General features: G+C 37.2%; 1 protein-coding gene across 8 annotated transcripts in view; it reads left to right on the top strand.

Moving 5' to 3' along the window:
• The window catches only part of Auts2 (activator of transcription and developmental regulator AUTS2), a 1,155,764-nt gene that overhangs the window by 545,964 nt on the left and 593,255 nt on the right, over positions 1 to 16,545 (top strand). For 7 of the 8 annotated variants that reach the window (XM_058583037.1, XM_046456012.2, XM_046456011.2 and 4 more), the window contains exons 3-4: positions 8,330 to 8,431; positions 14,979 to 15,014. In XM_058583037.1, the coding sequence (XP_058439020.1) occupies positions 8,330 to 8,431; positions 14,979 to 15,014 (138 nt within the window). The remainder of the gene's footprint in view (positions 1 to 8,329; positions 8,432 to 14,978; positions 15,015 to 16,545) is intronic. The other variant, XM_058583034.1, reaches the window with a different exon arrangement.

Below are 16,545 nucleotides of genomic sequence, written 5' to 3' on the forward strand. Positions count from 1 at the left end.
TGCTTGTTTCTCCTGGGCTCACCCTGCTTGGCTTGTGACAGTTGTCTCTTTGCTGTGCCCTCCAGGGCCCTTCTCTCTGTATGCCGTATGCTGGTGTCTCTGAGTTCCTTAATCTCTTCTCATTAGCACCCCAGTCAGAATAGCTTGTTGCCTACCTGTCTTGAGTCCATTTTTGCTGCTGCAACAATGAGGAAAGGATCAATAGACATTGATGTGACTCATGGTTCTGGAGGCTGGCAAGACTAGGAGAGCAGTACCAGCATCTGTGAGGACCACGCTCCACAATAGCAAGTCAGAGGCGAGTGGTAAAAAAAAGGACATACTTATATCACACCCACTCAACAGTATCCAGCTTGCTCCAAGATGATGAATTAGTCCATTTTTTAGGGTAGAGCCCTTGTGACCTCCCCCCTCCTCCTTTCACTGGTACATTGGTGATTGAGTTTCCAGCACTTGAACTCGGGAGGGCACAGTCAGACCATAGCACTACCCCCATAGCTTCCATTTTTCATTTAATTGCTTCTTTAAAGGCCCTGTCTCCAAATATAGTCACATTAGGGCTTCAGTGAAGGTATTTTTGGTGGACACAATTAGGTCTATCATAGGGATCTGAAATTATTCTAGAACATTCATTTGTAGGGCCCATTCAACCTCTGAAATGTCTGCCATTTTTCAAAAAAGTTGATTCTAGGACTTTCCACACTGATTCAGTTCTGTCCTTATAGAAGTAATATTAGCCTTCCATGAAATAGTCCTTAATTGATAAGTTTAGTGACATGTAAGTTATTAAGATAGTTATGGACAGTGTTTTCTTATAGAAAAACATAAAATAAGTTTTGTAGTTTGTTAATTTTGTGTATTTATCCTTGAAAACCAAATAACATTGTTTGCAGATTTCTTTTTAATAATCAGAATCTCATTTTCAGAAAGCTAGAAAATACCAAAGAAGTCAGATATTTGTTCATCAGTTTATTTTTGCATTTCGTATGTATCTTGTATGTGCATTGCTGAGCCTATTTGAAAACATTTATCTTTTTAGTCCACAGTTACCCAAGGAATGCTGAACACCTTCTGTTCATTTCAGCTTTTCTCTTTGACCCCGATGTTGTGCATTCATTTTCCCACTGTACACTTCTTACTGCCTTTCTGGTCCAGACTGAAAGTCAGGTATGTTATCAGGCCTGGGCCAGTGTTGCTCAGCCTGGGAATAGTACCTGAGTGGTGGACTAGATGCAAGTCCCTTGATACGTACTGCTCTGTGCACATTCTGCTCTTGCCTTCACATTACAGGGTTATGAAGAAATATCATCATAGTAGACTGGACCAAGTCCTAGAGAGTAGAGTCATGATTCTCTTGATGAGGGGTAGAACATTATCAGGCTATACCTTCTGGGCTGAATGTGTGTCTATTGTGAAGATATCAAAAGTCAGTCAAATTGCTTCTGATATCTTAAGTGCTTCTTATTTATGATTGTGTAGTTAGATTGGTCTTGGTTTATTTTTCTTCTCCTTATTATGTTAACTTAGTTTTTTTTTTACTATTCTAAATTTCCCCAACCTCCTTTAAATGTTGAATGATATTTGTGTTGGGCAAATAGAACCCCAATAGTTTTCATTTTCAAAGCTAATGGTACAACTTTTAAATCATTATCTCTGTAATAATATTTTAAATTTTTATTTGGAAACATCACTAACACAGATAAACGACTTTCTGAAGTCCCAGCATATCCAAGAATCTTGTCTCTGACTTGGTATTAATGAAACTTTTTAAATTAAATTGGAGTGAATGTATGATACATGGACTTAGTGGCGGTTTCTCCTTTTCTTGTCTTTTTAAGCCCATGGTGGCAGGCAGAATTGCAAAATGATCCTCAAGATACTTATCCCCTGTTTACTTCTGTAGTTAGCAGTGTTGATTTAAGAAAGGTACTTCTGCAAGTTTGACATAATCCATTGAACACAAAACAGAGACCTGACTCTTCTTGGGGCAAGGGATTTAGTAGAATATTTTATTTTCATTAATAAACTGTTTCATTGATATACAAGTTACAAACCATAAATATATTTATTTTTAAGGATAGAAATTAATGAGTTTTTAGTAAATTTATACAGTTGAGTCACCATCTTATACTTCAGTTCTTAAACAGTGCCACCACCTCAAAAATTCCTTTGTGCCTATTTGCAAATCAGTGAAATCTTATATTCTTATAGAAAAAAAATTAGAAGACACATAACTTTTTACATATGATTAAGTTTACTGTGTCTCATCAGGTTTTTGCAGCTGCCTTAACTGAGAAAGTTTCTTCTTAATTCCCCTTTGGAATTTTATGATTGTCAGATTTGGTTCGGATTCATTCTCTCTCCCCCCGCCCCGTGTGTGTGTGTGTGTGTGTGTGTGTGTGTGTGTGTGTGTGTGGTGGGGGGGTTATGGTCTGGATGGACTTTGATAATACTTTTTTAAAATTTTAAAATCTTTGGTCATGGTTTGGAAAATATCACAATAGAATAATGTTTAGTATAATTTAGAAATCTGACTTTTGTTTCTTATTTTTTGTTGACTTCCGTTGTTATTTAACATATGGTTTTGATGTTTACTTTATTATACCCATTCAGTTTCACTAATTGTTCAAATCTGTGGGTTTTCTTGTGGCGTTTCCATATGTGCCTGTACCGTGCTTAGATCCTGTCTGCTGTCCTGGTACCCTCTTTGCCTTCACTTCATCCCCTACACCTTCCTTCCATAATAGCTCATCACCTCTGTTTTTGTTTGTTTGTTTTTATGTACTTTCATATAGAATTCTGTAACCTAAGCCTTGGAAGTGTCTGATGTCTCTGAAATTACTTTCTTTGTTGTAGGTCTTCATCTAGTCATTTATTCTTAAACTGTTTGTCCTTTTCCAAATGCCTTTTCTTAGATTTTTATATTGAACAAATAATTGTGTATCTGTCTTTCACTAATGGGATGCCCTCGTTTTTTTAATAGGAGCTTAATTTACTCTTTTATTTCCTTATCATTTTGAAAATTTTCCTTCTATCTTGTTATTAACTTTTATTTGAACTGATTTATACCTGATTTGGAAACAATATTATTATTATTATTATTAATATTATTATTATTATTAGTTATTATTATTTTTTAACATTACTGGGCTTTAAACTAGGGACCTGTACATGCTGGGAAAGTATCTTACCAATGAACTGTATTCTCAGCTTTTTAAATTTTTATTTAGAGACATGAAACAGGATTTCATTAGATTGTCCAGGCTGGTGTTGAACTTGTGTTCCTCTTCCCTCTGGCTCCCAAGTACCTGGTATTACAGAGACATGTGTGATGGAGCCTAAGGCAGATTTTTTTTTTTCTTGTGGTGGTGGGATGGGGTGGGGTGGGGGACCAGGGATTAAACTCAGGGGCACTTGACCAGTGAGCCCCATCTCTAGCCCTATTTTGTATTTTATTTAGAGACAGGGTCTCACTGAGTTGCTGAGCAGTCTTGAAGTTGCTAAGGCTGGCTTTGAATTCGCGATCCTCCTGCCTCAGCCTCCCAAACTGCTGGGATTACAGGTGTGTACCACCATGCCTGGCTAAGGCAGTTATTTTTAATATTTAAATCTTACTGATGGCTATTTTTAGTTTATCAAATACCTAAAACTCTTTCTCTAACTATTGAATAAACAACATAAGCTCTGATTATAAGATTGTGGAGAAAAGTTTGCACAGTTCTTGGCTCTGTCTAATGTCTATAATTTTTTAGCTTTTATACAGAACTGTTGTGCATTAAAAAGTACAATGTAATTTTAACTTTGTGTGTGTGTGTGTGTGTGTGTGTGTGTTTACTGGGGTTTAACCTAGGGCACTCTACCCCTGAACTGTATACCCCTAACCCTTTTTAATTTTTATTTTGAGACAGGCTTTCTCTAAGTTTCTAGGCTGGCCTCGAACTTAACATCCTCCTACCTCAGTCTTGCTACTTGCTGGAATTACAGTCATGCCTCCATGCCTGGCTAGTTTTAATTTCTTGAAAAAAATATTTTTATTGAACCTTATAATTTTTATAGTCATTATTATGTTAGCTTAATTTTGATAAATCAGCTTTTCTACTAAGTACTTCAGTTTGGTTCATGGATCTTTTATCTAATATACCCTTTAAAGCTTCAGGAATAAAAGAGTTCAAATATAACCCAATCCATGTAACTGTTCCCATTTGGAGACAATTTTATTTTGACAAAGAAAAATATCTAATTTTTAGATTCTGTTTTTTAGATTAAATACATGCTGATTTGGTGGGAGTAAAGTCTGAGTGAATTAAGTTTTTTCATTGACAATAAGAAAGGTTTTGAGCTTATTCATGCATTTTCAAATATTGTAAAAAGAGTTCATTTAGATTTATACAGAAAAACTCAATAGTTCAAAGTAGGATATGTACTGCTCTGAGGAACTGGAAGTGTGGAAAGATTAATTTTGGACACTTCTTTGTATTTCACTGCAGAACTTATAATTTCTGGGCATAAATATCACTTCCACATAATTTATCCTTCTGTAGATTTTTTTAATGGATCATTGACACCTTCTGGGCAAATCTAGCACCTTTTTTTGAATTTTCTATACCTGTGCTGAAAAAGAATGACTCCCACTTTCTTATAGATGTGTACAGAATTGCTTCACTCTTACGCAGTTCAAGGTGATGTTTACTTGCAGTGATAAAACAATGGATTGTTATTTTCCTACTTAACCATTAATACCATTAGTACTATAATGGAAACTGTTTGTGCATTGTATTTAGCATTATTATAAAACTGCTGTTGACAATGAAATCTAATAAAAAAACAACTGACTACTTATAGTTTTATAAAGAAGTTTCTAATTGATAGTATTACTGTCACTTATGCCAGATACTAGCTCTGTCTACCTTTTGTTGTAGATATTTTGATCTAATTCTGGTACTTGAACTATGTAGTATTCAGGTGGGGTAAAAATTTTCAAATCAGAGAATTGGTTATAATAAACAAATGCCCGAGGTATCTAATAGCTGATTGTAAGAAATCAGTTACATCAGTGATAGCAAGTGCCGCCAGAGATACTTGGACAAATCAGTGCAGACAGATGAATTTTCCTAAGGTCTTTAAGTGTTTAAGCCAGCACTGGCCTTTGCAATGTCTCTGCGATGCCAGTTATACCTGGGAATTTCAGGTAAATGATGACAACTTCTGAGTTAGTCGTGCTACTCCAAATAATCCACTGAATGTGGCTAAAAATGCCAATTTTAAAATATATTCATGGGATTAGGAATGAACATGTCTTGCCTGAAATCTTGTGGTTTAGCTTTAGTACTTACTATAGTCAGTCTATGACTTTGAAATATTGAGCTGTCTGACAGCTTAAAATCCTAAATTTCCTTTAAACTTGAGCCTGGCTTTGGAGGAGAAAAGTGTAGCATTGGTGGATTTTATATAAGACCCTTCTAAGGGAATTGACTTGTGTGCCTTTGCTCGCAGGGCACTGAGAATGCTAGCAAGCTGCTTTCTCAAGTCTTTGGTGTTTTCCGTAACCTAGATAAGCATTTAGTCAGATTCCTTACATCAGGGCCACTGAAGTCTTATTAAGATCAACCTTATTAAGATCAACGTTTTGTTTTCTTGAAGAGGCATGGAAAGGCCCCAAGTCCAGGCGTTGATAAGCCAGTTACATATTAGGAAAAGCCTGGATGCCCCTATATCTTTAATTCCTAGTTGGATGTATATTTCTCGAGAATCTTAAGTTGGGTGGCTAAGTTTTATGAACATCGCCTAACAAGCTGCTCAGGAGAGTGAGGCAGGAAGTTTGCAATTAGTTTGCTCACTAGGCAATTTAGTGAGCTCTCTTTTCAAAACAAAATTTAAAAGAGAACTGGGGATACAGCTCATAGGTAAGATACTTCTAAGGGAATTGACTTCTAAGGGAGTAGCACTTGTGTGTCATGTGCTATACCCTGTATTCAAACCTTAGTACTGTGGGGAAGAAAGATTAAATAAAATAAATCCATAAGTAAGTAAATGAAAATTAGAACAGTAGGTAGTAGAAACATAGGTTAATTTAGCTCTAGATTTTGCCTACTTTTAAGCACAGCACATGCTCTCTGCTTCTTCATCCATACACTGCAGATAGTTCTATCCACAATATTTAACACTCACTGTAAAACAAGAGCTCTTGGTATTACTTATGAATTAGGGGGCCCCACACCACATACAGAGTTTCTTATCAGTGTAATTATTATATCAGTGAGGTTTTGGGGATTTGAAAGTATATTATAATTATTAGAGGCATTTATTGAAGGATGATGTGGTAACTGAACATTGAAGTTATATTTTTTAAAATGAATATAGAAAGAGCTCTTCAAAGATCATAATAGAGAAGATCTGAAATTTTAAAAACAACTTGATCACAGAAGCATAGAGTGGATATGGGTGAACATTCCAGACAGAAGTGGTCTGATATGGAAAAGCATGGGGCAGGAAGGGACATGGAATTTCAGATTGAGTGAAGGTGATGTTCATTTTAGAAAAGTACTCTCTATATTGTATGTTTTATAAAGGTGAAAATTTGAAAAGACAATACCTGTCCTTTAATCCCATAGTAATAAGAAAGGGCTCATATGTCTTGCACTTAAATTAACTTAGAATTAGAAAGTTTAACATTAGCTTGGAAGAAAATTAAGCATTTTAGGGCTCAGGGGAAAAGAAAGTAAAATCAGCATGGCTTTATGTACTCCATTATAGAAGACTTCCTGGAAGAAGAGATTTTTGAAGAAAGTAATAAAATGAATTTATAGAGAGGTTGGTTAAAAGTGAAAAAAATAATGCTGTATTGTGGGATGTGGGGAAGCTCTCTGTGGATAGTGCCACCATAAGGGGTTTGAGCATTATATAAGAGGCTTGTTAAAGGTACAACATTGTTAGTTCAGACTCATTCTCCATTCATCTTGGTTCCATTTTCACACTTGGCTCCAGAGCTACTTGGAAACCTATAGGTAAACGTTTGCTACCTGTTGACTGTTTTGTTGTTTAAATTTCCATTATATCTAGAAAAACTGAGCTTGTATTTGGAGACTGTCTATGTTGTCATCCATGCACCCCTGTGTCTTCCTGTTTTCTCCTAAACGGGACCTCTTTTCAGATGAGACTCCTGACCCTTTCCTGAATGATGCTTCTTTTGCTTTTGTACCACCAAAAAGTTGTCTTTCCCTTTCCTGTCACCCAAATGAGCCCAAATCCTTCTTTAAAATCTAGGGTTTCCAAAAATATCCACTTCTCTTTTGTCACCAGCTACTTTTTTGATTTGCATTTAGTAACTATTTCATTGTGTATTTACATTTATCTTTGTCTTGCTAGAATGCAGACATAGTAAAGGGCTGTATCTAGTAAATTTATGCTTCCCGTGTCTTTGCATCACTGAACCATGTGGTTGGTGATGGCATCATAGACCATTGTTCCATGTATGTGTGACTTATGGACTTAGATGGGCCAGTGATTTTCAATTCTCTGTGTTCATTCCTTTTTAAAGGAAAATCAGAGCCTGGTAGTAAAAGTCAAGAGCTGGCTAATGTGTGGAAAGTTCTAGAATACGAATATGAAGTTCACTTGATAAGGTCAGAAATTTCTCCTTTCTTTTTTTCTTATTTTGTCTAGCACTGTATCCACAGCACCTGGTCCCAGCCCCGTGGTGGCACTGAGTGTGTATTTGTTGAATGAATACTGATTTCAGTACTGAAGTTGTAGGCATTAATTGGTACTTTTAAGTAACCCTGCAAAAGACCTCCAGAGTGTGTTTCAAACAATGTCAGCAATGTCTTCTCAGTGCTTACAGGGCAGCCTCACAGCCTCACATCATTTTTCCTAGCAAGAGAAACCTTGTTTGTTGTCCTGTTTTATTGTTTCTTTGGGAAGAAAACGGGTAATAGAGTGGGAAATCATAGTTGCTGTGATCTAGCTTTCGTTTCTTCCATGTTTTGGTCTTTTTATTATTGAAAGGAGAATCACATTGAAATAGAAGAAAAATTTCTGAGAGGTTACTTCCCAATTCATGGCCCAGGTTAGGCCTTTGGGATGTTTGTTCAAGGCTTGTTCATTCCTTCTCTATAGTGCCATTTCGTGGGAATTTTTTCTGCCTGTCTTACTTTCTGCTGCCCTGCTTCCCATGGTATCTTGCTGTGCAGTGTTCAGAAACTGAAGAGAATGTTACGATCAACACCTTAAATTGTTCCCTCTTGACAGGGCTTGAAGATGAGGGGCTAAGAAATATTGATGTGAGGATACCACTGACTTTTTCCTTTTCACTCTTTTCTTTTTCCTTTAGCTCAAGCCAGGGCAGAACAGCTGCAGGGACAGTGACAGTGAGAGTGCCAGTGGAGAATCCAAGGGCTTCCACCGGAGCAGCTCCCGGGAAAGGCTCAGTGATGTAAGTTGAATAAAAAAAATGAACAAAACCACGACAGTGTGCAGTCTTGCTTCCAGCCTCACTTAGTAACCACCCCTCCCCTGTAGATCAGGCTGTGTGCCCAAGTTTTTGCAGCCTACACTTTCTTGGTATGTACCTTTTTAAAATTTGTAGATGTTATTCTATAATGTAGTTTGATCTAAAATGTGTTTTAACAAATTATAAAGTAGTTGGGAATATTTATTACCTTAGAAACAACAGATTACAAAGAGAAGTGGTAACAGTTTTATTATTCATAAATAATAACTTTATTAGTAACAAATGAAGCGGTCAAGGCAGTATCATAACTAGGAGATGACATCATTTAGCTATTGGCCTTTTGTCATTTCTTCTCCTAGGAAATCAGTAACAATCCCTTATTGTCATTTCTTTCCTATTAGAAGAAGTAGCTACTTATTTGGTAAGAGAAGGAATTACATTTAATGATGGATTTCTATGGGACCTTATGAGAGTAAACTGTACTGCTGGAGGGGCCCATCACCTGCTAGATTTGGCACTAACCCTTCTGCAGCATCCCATCCACTGCAGGGCTGGTTCCCCTCTGTTCTCCTGAGAACCATCTGTTCCTCTTTGGACTACCTTGCCTTCTGCCCTTATGCACCATATATCACCATTCTTTGCCCATTTTTGTTTCTGAGAGCAAGACATGGAAACTATTGTAAAAGGATCAAGTGGAGAGAAATTTTTATTGTTGATACCAACAAAGGCAATATTAGCAGGTTAAGGAAATACGATGAAAGATAAAGAGACCAGTTCAGAATGCCTGAATGTGGACAAAGAGCAACAGGTATTATGTGTAGTGAGGAGAAAAATCCTTCATCTCTAGTCTTATTTTTTCCTATCTGCTTGAAAGCAGTGGTTTAATTACAGTGTGCAAACTATCCATCACATTAAAGGAAAAAATGTTAATGCTTATTTTTTATGAGAGAAAAGTTAAACTTTACTAATATTCACTGTAATGAGCAGGAATAGTTGATATGTAATTTTTAAACATGTGTATCTTAGAAATGTATGCTCAAAACCTTTTTACTGAGAGGAGACTGGCTAGTGTAAAAGCTTGTGCAGACTACTCAGCCATTCCCTATGATAATACTACATTCATCTCGTTCTCAGTTAAAGCAGACAACTCCAAGACACAGCCACTTTCCTATGTGTCTCGGGAAAATTTGTGATGTTTAGAGTGAAATTTGGTGTATAGAACATCAACTTCTTATAAGAATTAAGTGAATTAAGCAAAGCATTTCAAATAAGTTGGTTATAGTTGATTATCTCCACTTCTAATGTGGCATAATGTCATTTATATGAATACTAACTTACTGAGTACTAACTCAGTCTTTTGTTCTGAATATGAGTATATTATTTGTGTAAGAATATATTAGTGTGTGTTCTTATGTTTCATTAACTTTGTGATAGAAGTATATAATGATAATCTCCAAACCTAAGTTGTTAACGATAGTACTTCCCTTCTGAGATTTTGTTACGCTTTTAATGTGAGGTCTTATTGGCACAGAGAATTATTCCCAAGTTACTTGGTCAGATTTTCTTCTTACATTGGAAAAATGAAAGCCATGTCAATTGAGGAGACAAGAGCACAGTCACTGAGATCTTTTGACTGTTACTCTGACCTCACTTCTCATTAACTCAAAAAAATTTGCAAAAGACCATCCATGTCAACGAATAGAGAAAATGAATATTACTAAGGTGTCAACACTACCTACCATCAGCTATTTACAGAGTCGGCATCGTACCCATCAGAATTCTCTTTTTTGTTTTGCAAAAATAGAAAAGCAGATCCTCAAAAGCATATGGAATGGTTTTAGCTCCTGAATTGCCAGAATAATCTTTTAAAGGGACAAAATTAGAGGACATGTCTATCTAGTTTCAAAAGCTACTACAAAGCTCAGTAATCACAACAGTGAGGCACTGCCATACATGCGCGCGTGTGCGCGTGCACACACACACAAATGTGTACAAATATACATATACATAGTCTGTATGGAATAGACCTGAGAATTTTGGATATGAACCCATACTTGTAAGTTCAACTGATTTTGGAGAAGATTACTGTTTTAGTCAGTTTTTTCCTGCTGTGACCCAAAGACCTGAACAATTTTAGAGGAGGAAGTTTATTTTGCTCATCGTTTCAGAGGTCTCAGTCCATAGTTGGCCAATACCATTGTTCTGAGTTCAAGATGAGGCAATATCATGGTGGGAGAGTATGGCAGAGGGAAGAAGCTCAGGACATGACAATCAGGAATCAGAGAGAGGGACTAAGCTCAGCTCACCAGGGACAAAATATATATACCCCCAAAGCATGCCCCTGGTGACCCACCTCTTCCAGCCTCACACTGTCTATCTACACTTATGACCCAGCAACTCCATTCAAGTGGATTAATAAAGTGATTGGGTTAAGTCTGTCATAACCCAATAATTTTACCTCTAAATTTTCTTGCATTGTCTCTCACATGAGCTTTTGGGAGACCCCTGATATCTAAACCATACCAAATACCAAGTCTGTTCAATGGGGGAAAAATTTCCTCTTCAAAAGCTGCTGTTGGGACAGTTGGGTTTCCACCTCGAAAAGGATGAATTTGGATCTCTACATCACACCATGAACAACAATAAACTCAAATGGATCTGTTTCCCAAATATAAGTGCATAAACAGTGAAACTCTTGGAAGAAAACCCAGAGATAAATCTTCAAACCTTGGATGTTACATCAAAGGCATGAACAATAGAAGAGAAGTGGTGACATAATGGGACATAATCAAAGTTTAAAACTTTGGTGCATCAGAGGGTATTACCAAGAAAGTGAAAAGACAATATATTCACTGGGAAAAATATTTGCAAATCATATAAATTGATAAGTGTTTAATGTCCAGAATATGTAAAGAAATCCTGCAACTGAACAATTAAAGGACAGCCTGATTAAAAAATAGGGAAGAACTTGGGCTGGGGTTGTGGCTCAGTGGCAGAGCACTTGCCTAGCATGTGTGAGGCCCTGAATTCGATTCTCAGCACCACGTATCAATAAATAAAACAAAATGTCCATTGACAACTAAAAAATATTTTTAAAATAGGTAATAACTTGAAAATATTAGTAAATGCATCAGAAAATTGTCTTAATTATTAATCATTAGCGAAATATCAAAATTGAAAGGAGATACCTCTCTACACCTACTAGAATGGGTATAACTTGTACACAGTTAAGGTCTTCAGGCAAGAAATATGGAAGCCCTCTCTTATTAGAAATGGGGGAGGGCAGAAAGTTAAAATGAAGTTTATCAGTGAAGAATTGTTCTGCAGTGTGTTTGATAGTGTACCACTGCCTATCTGCCTTTCTAGGACTTCTCCTGTAACATGAGAAAGCAGTATCAATTTCTAAATATGTGTCAATAAATGAATAATTAACAATAAATCTTCAACTATAAAAATGTTGTTTGTAAACATTTATTTTGTTTTTGTAGCATAGTATGTTGGTGCCTGTGGTTTAGAGGTGCTTGTGTAATTTCTGATTTGTTAAATTATTGAAGTTTTCAAATATTTGTAGCTGTATTTTTAGATGGGGACTTAGATTGAGCATACTTGATCAAGATGCTTTACTGGAACTTTTTGATAGCAAAGCTCCTAGGTTATATGATCCTTGTTATGAATGTCAGTTATACCCTGGCCTCTCTGTTGCTGGTAACTTCTTATATCCATACTTTTATGGTGGGGCTCCTATTGGTGATCAGGAGTAGTGTCCCAGGAATACAAGGCCATAGCCAGAATCTTGGAATTGAAGGACTGAACAAAGAGACATCTCTTTATTTCATAAATGTTACTTTTGTTCAAATTCTCCAGCTATAATTGAAGGGAGCTAGCAAGTAGTCAAGAAAGAGGTGGGGAAAGAGTAAGACAGGAGGAAATGCCAGTGTCCCGAACATTTGATAAGGTAGCATGGAAGACAGGTTTTGATAAAGTTGTCTGCCAGGATCAGAAATCAAAACAGAATGCTGCAAATCTCTTCCCTTAAAAAAAATAAAAAGAAAGAAAGAAAGAAAATGGTGAGTATAGAGGGTTGGCAAATGTGGATAGCCTCTGGTTCTGAGGTTCTATATAGCTTCTAGCAAATGCTGGAGCAAATTCCAGTAGACCTTTAACATATGTGAGGATCTAGTGTCTGTTTTCCTTCATGTGTCTGTCTGTGCTCATAGGTGGGAGGGGGTTATAAGGCAGGGTGCTTAAATGCTTTGTTGCATTATGTTAATTCCTCAGCAGTGCAATCAAATTCATGTCGTAATTAAAGCTGTCAGTTGGAAGGCAAGCCAATCGCCACGAAAGCACAGCATAACAAATGAAGTGAAATGATTCTGCGTGTAGCTATACAATGCTTCACCAGGCATGAAATTAAATAAGTAATTTGATGTTGACATCAGAAATTGAAATGATACCCACTGTTCCCTCATTCAGTTAGACCTGCATAAACAACAACCAGAACAAATATGCACAACAAAGCCCTCTTCTCCACCTAGCTCCCTGAGTAATGTACAATATATATGCAAAATGAGCATAACAGAGCTTTCCTAGACCTGAAGGATGTAATTTTCTTTGGTATACAATAAGATGATGTGTACGTGGGGGTGGGGAGGTGGTTTTGGAAGGGTACTTTTCCTTCTGGAATAAAATACATTTGCAGGAAGCAGGGTGAATGAAATAAACAAATCCCATGTTCTCTCTGAGTAATTCATCCTAAAATGAGTTTACTTCCCAGGGGCATGACTCCAGGCTGGTGGAGACCTAACTTGGCTTTTGCCTTCACCTGTTAGATGGAGGCCTGAGAGTGCTGAAAACATGTGACACTGTCACATGGTTAATCACTGTGTGAGAGGCTGTCTCCATGACTACCGTGAATCTTTTTTTTTTTTTCATACTGCTATGAGATCAGGATTGGAGCAGGATTTCTAAGACTTGAGTCCAATATGCATGACCATGTCTGTGCTGCCTTATTGCTCTGAGCTTGTCTGAAACACTGAGGTGAAGAAAGTTCTCTGGACCCCGATTTAGTAATGCCCTGAATAGTGCTATCTTTGCTCCATGTGGACACAGTTACAACTCCATCTTTCCTTCTCAAATAGCTTAGAATTAAAAGAGAAAAAATCACATCTTATGTATTTGGGGATGTTTAATTCTCCTGAGCCTTTTTTCTGTATACAGTCTGTCCATTCATTTATTCATATGTTGACTCAACAAATGCTCACTTGATGCATCTTGTGTACAAGACATTGTGATGTGCTGTGAAACAAAGAAGGATAAACCTGCTGGTCCTTCCTACCTGTGGTTCATAGACCAAGAGGCAAGACTTGTTGGTAGAAGAGATAAAAGTGAAGGGAAAGACTATTGCATCAGGGTTGAGGTCAGGATGCTCCAGATAGGTGGAACACCTGACCTGGTACATGAGACACAAGGCCTGGCTGGGGCATAACTTTGTAAGGAGAAGTTTTAGGAAAAGCACATAAAAAGAAAAGACACTCAGCTGGGTGCAGTGGCACATGCTGGTAATCAGAGCAACTCTGGAGGCTGAGGCAAGAAGATCGCAAGTTTGAGGGGCAACCTCAGCAAATTAGTGAGACCCTTTCTCAAAATAAAAAATAGAAAGTACTGGGGTAAGGCTTATCCGGATTCAATCTCTGGTACAAAAAGCAGTACCAAACAAAAATATCCCCCCCCCAAACCCAAATCAAAAAACAACAAAAAACAGAACCTCAGAAAGGTTTGAAACACAGTGTTCCTTTTTGTTGTTGTTGTTTCTTTCTCCAAATAAATACTACCCTGCATTCATTTCAGAATTGATTTTTGGGTTCCCTGTATGTTAGAACTATGGCAGTCCAAATTGATAATTCTTTTGACTAAAACCTTCAGAAAAATTGTGCTTTTCACCACCTCCTTTTACCCACACATTCTTTGCATTTTGGTCACTAATTATGTTTACAAAATGTCTCATTTTTGAAAAGAACTCTGTGTGTACTAACTGGTGCCTTTGGGGATTAAACTGGCAAGTAGGTCACACACTGGAAAAGTCATCCAAGCCCCTTGGGCTTCTTATTTTCTTTTTTTCCTCTTGCCTGCCCCTTTGTGGCCACAAAACCTAGTAGCTTGAGACCAGGGCGTTGAATGTCAGCAAGTCAGGGAGGCAGGCTGATGCGTGTCTGTTTAGTCTCAGTGCAGGGCGAAATGCCATCATTAATTCATTACCCAGCTGCCTGTCAAATAAATTGGCAATTACATCCACCGCAGAAGCTTGGAATTCAGTAAATAGCACGTTAGCATCTCTGAGTTGTTGAGAGATGTAAAGGGGGAAATTAAGCAACACGGTGTTTGTATCAGTAGCAGATGACAAGGGGCAGCACGCGCTGGTGATGTGATGTGGTGATGAAAAGTCTGCAGAGGGCTGGTAATGAGCTGTGTGGATTGAAACATGTTAAAAACCATTGCTGATTTTCCACTTTGTCTTTATGCTTTATTGCAGAGTTCAGCTCCTTCCAGCTTGGGAACAGGCTACTTCGTAAGTCTATCTCAACTCCCACATGTGGGCCTTGCTTTGGCATTGATTCACTTCTAGAATGAATGCTTACTAGGATGTGCAGAAATCTAAGAAATCCCCTCTCAATCCTAAAGAGCAGACTGATTTCTGTCTTTTTATTGGGAATTGTTTATTTTTAAAAGTCGTTACCTGTTGGACCCTAGGGGATCATCAGTTTTAGATGTCTTGCTGGTTCCTAAGCACCTAGTATGTTTTCCCCACATCTTGCAGTGCCAGGGGAGACAGGGAAACCCAATTGCTTAGGCCACTTTTGCTACATAATTGTTTGTTTATTGAGGGGTGTCCTGACTAGGACAGGATTTGAATGGAGCATTGAGGTAGGTATTCATTCATTTTCAAGACTTCTTGAAGAACTTTCCTGTATATACAATGAATTATCTTTAAAAAAAAAAAAAAAACTTTTGATGAGAGGTGGAATTTTAATGGATGTTTTTCACTGACAGTCTGGGGAGGTGGCCTTTATGTTTTCTTTTAACAGTCATTAAACTCATTTTAGCAAATGGAATTGTATTATTTTATTTCTGGACCTTGTTCTCTGTCTTTTGGGGGAAGATTAAGGGTAGAGTGACATGGAGTTATTCCAATGTTTTTTATGGACAACAAAAAAAAGTTATTCCTTCCTTATGTTTGTTTATAGCAAAATTATCCTTTTTGGTTTCAGTAATCCTTTCCAAGATAAAGTGTTAAAGAATGACAAATAGGCATTATTTACACAACAGGAGAATGGATCCGTGTATAAGTTTATTGTGGTACTTACAGGAGTCTGATGTGTGTGCTAATCATGAACATTGAGACTGCAATGCCTGTTTACTATTTTTTGAGAAAATAATGAAAGCATAAAAAAATGAAGTAAAAAAATAATTGCCAATTCAGTTTAGTTGCTCTTAACTTTTCCCCCCCCTAACAAAATTACTTTGGTTTTTCTTCTGTTCACACATTTCACTCAATACATTTGCATTAAAAGTATGAAAACCAGCATCATTTCATTGAATAATGAGTCTTTTCCAAGCTTGGCAGAAATGGTATTTTCTAGATGTTGATTTTATTTTTCTTGTCTTAATCTATAATAGGAGAAAAAGGATAACGATGATTTAGGACCTGCTTAATATAGTTGGCACACTTACCCTTGCTCCTACTTATTGTGACTGAATATTCATGCTTATAAAAACAAGCAGAATACATTCAGTTTCTTGCTTCAGTAGTTGAAAGAACAGACGTGGTCCCATCTGTCATCTCTTCACACCAGGCTGGATATGGGTTGAGATGCTGGAAGTAAAATCTGAAGGTTGACGATGTCTGTTCTCCATCCAAAAAGCAAATTCTCCCCTTTGCTTTCCTCGGCAGAAACAAAGCCAAAACTACTACCTCAACCCTGATCACTTCTAGACTGAACATTGTAGTTGTTGTTTCTGGTAATGGGTATTGCACATGCTACTGCTGATTAATATCCTTGGCCCTTTTTTTTTTTGAGAGAGAGAGAATTTTTTTAATA

Source organism: Marmota monax, unplaced genomic scaffold (genome assembly GCF_021218885.2).
Source record: "Marmota monax isolate L192 unplaced genomic scaffold, Marmota_monax_Labrador192_F-V1.1 WCK01_AAM20220418_F8-fsc00235, whole genome shotgun sequence".
Lineage (NCBI taxonomy): Eukaryota > Metazoa > Chordata > Mammalia > Rodentia > Sciuridae > Marmota > Marmota monax.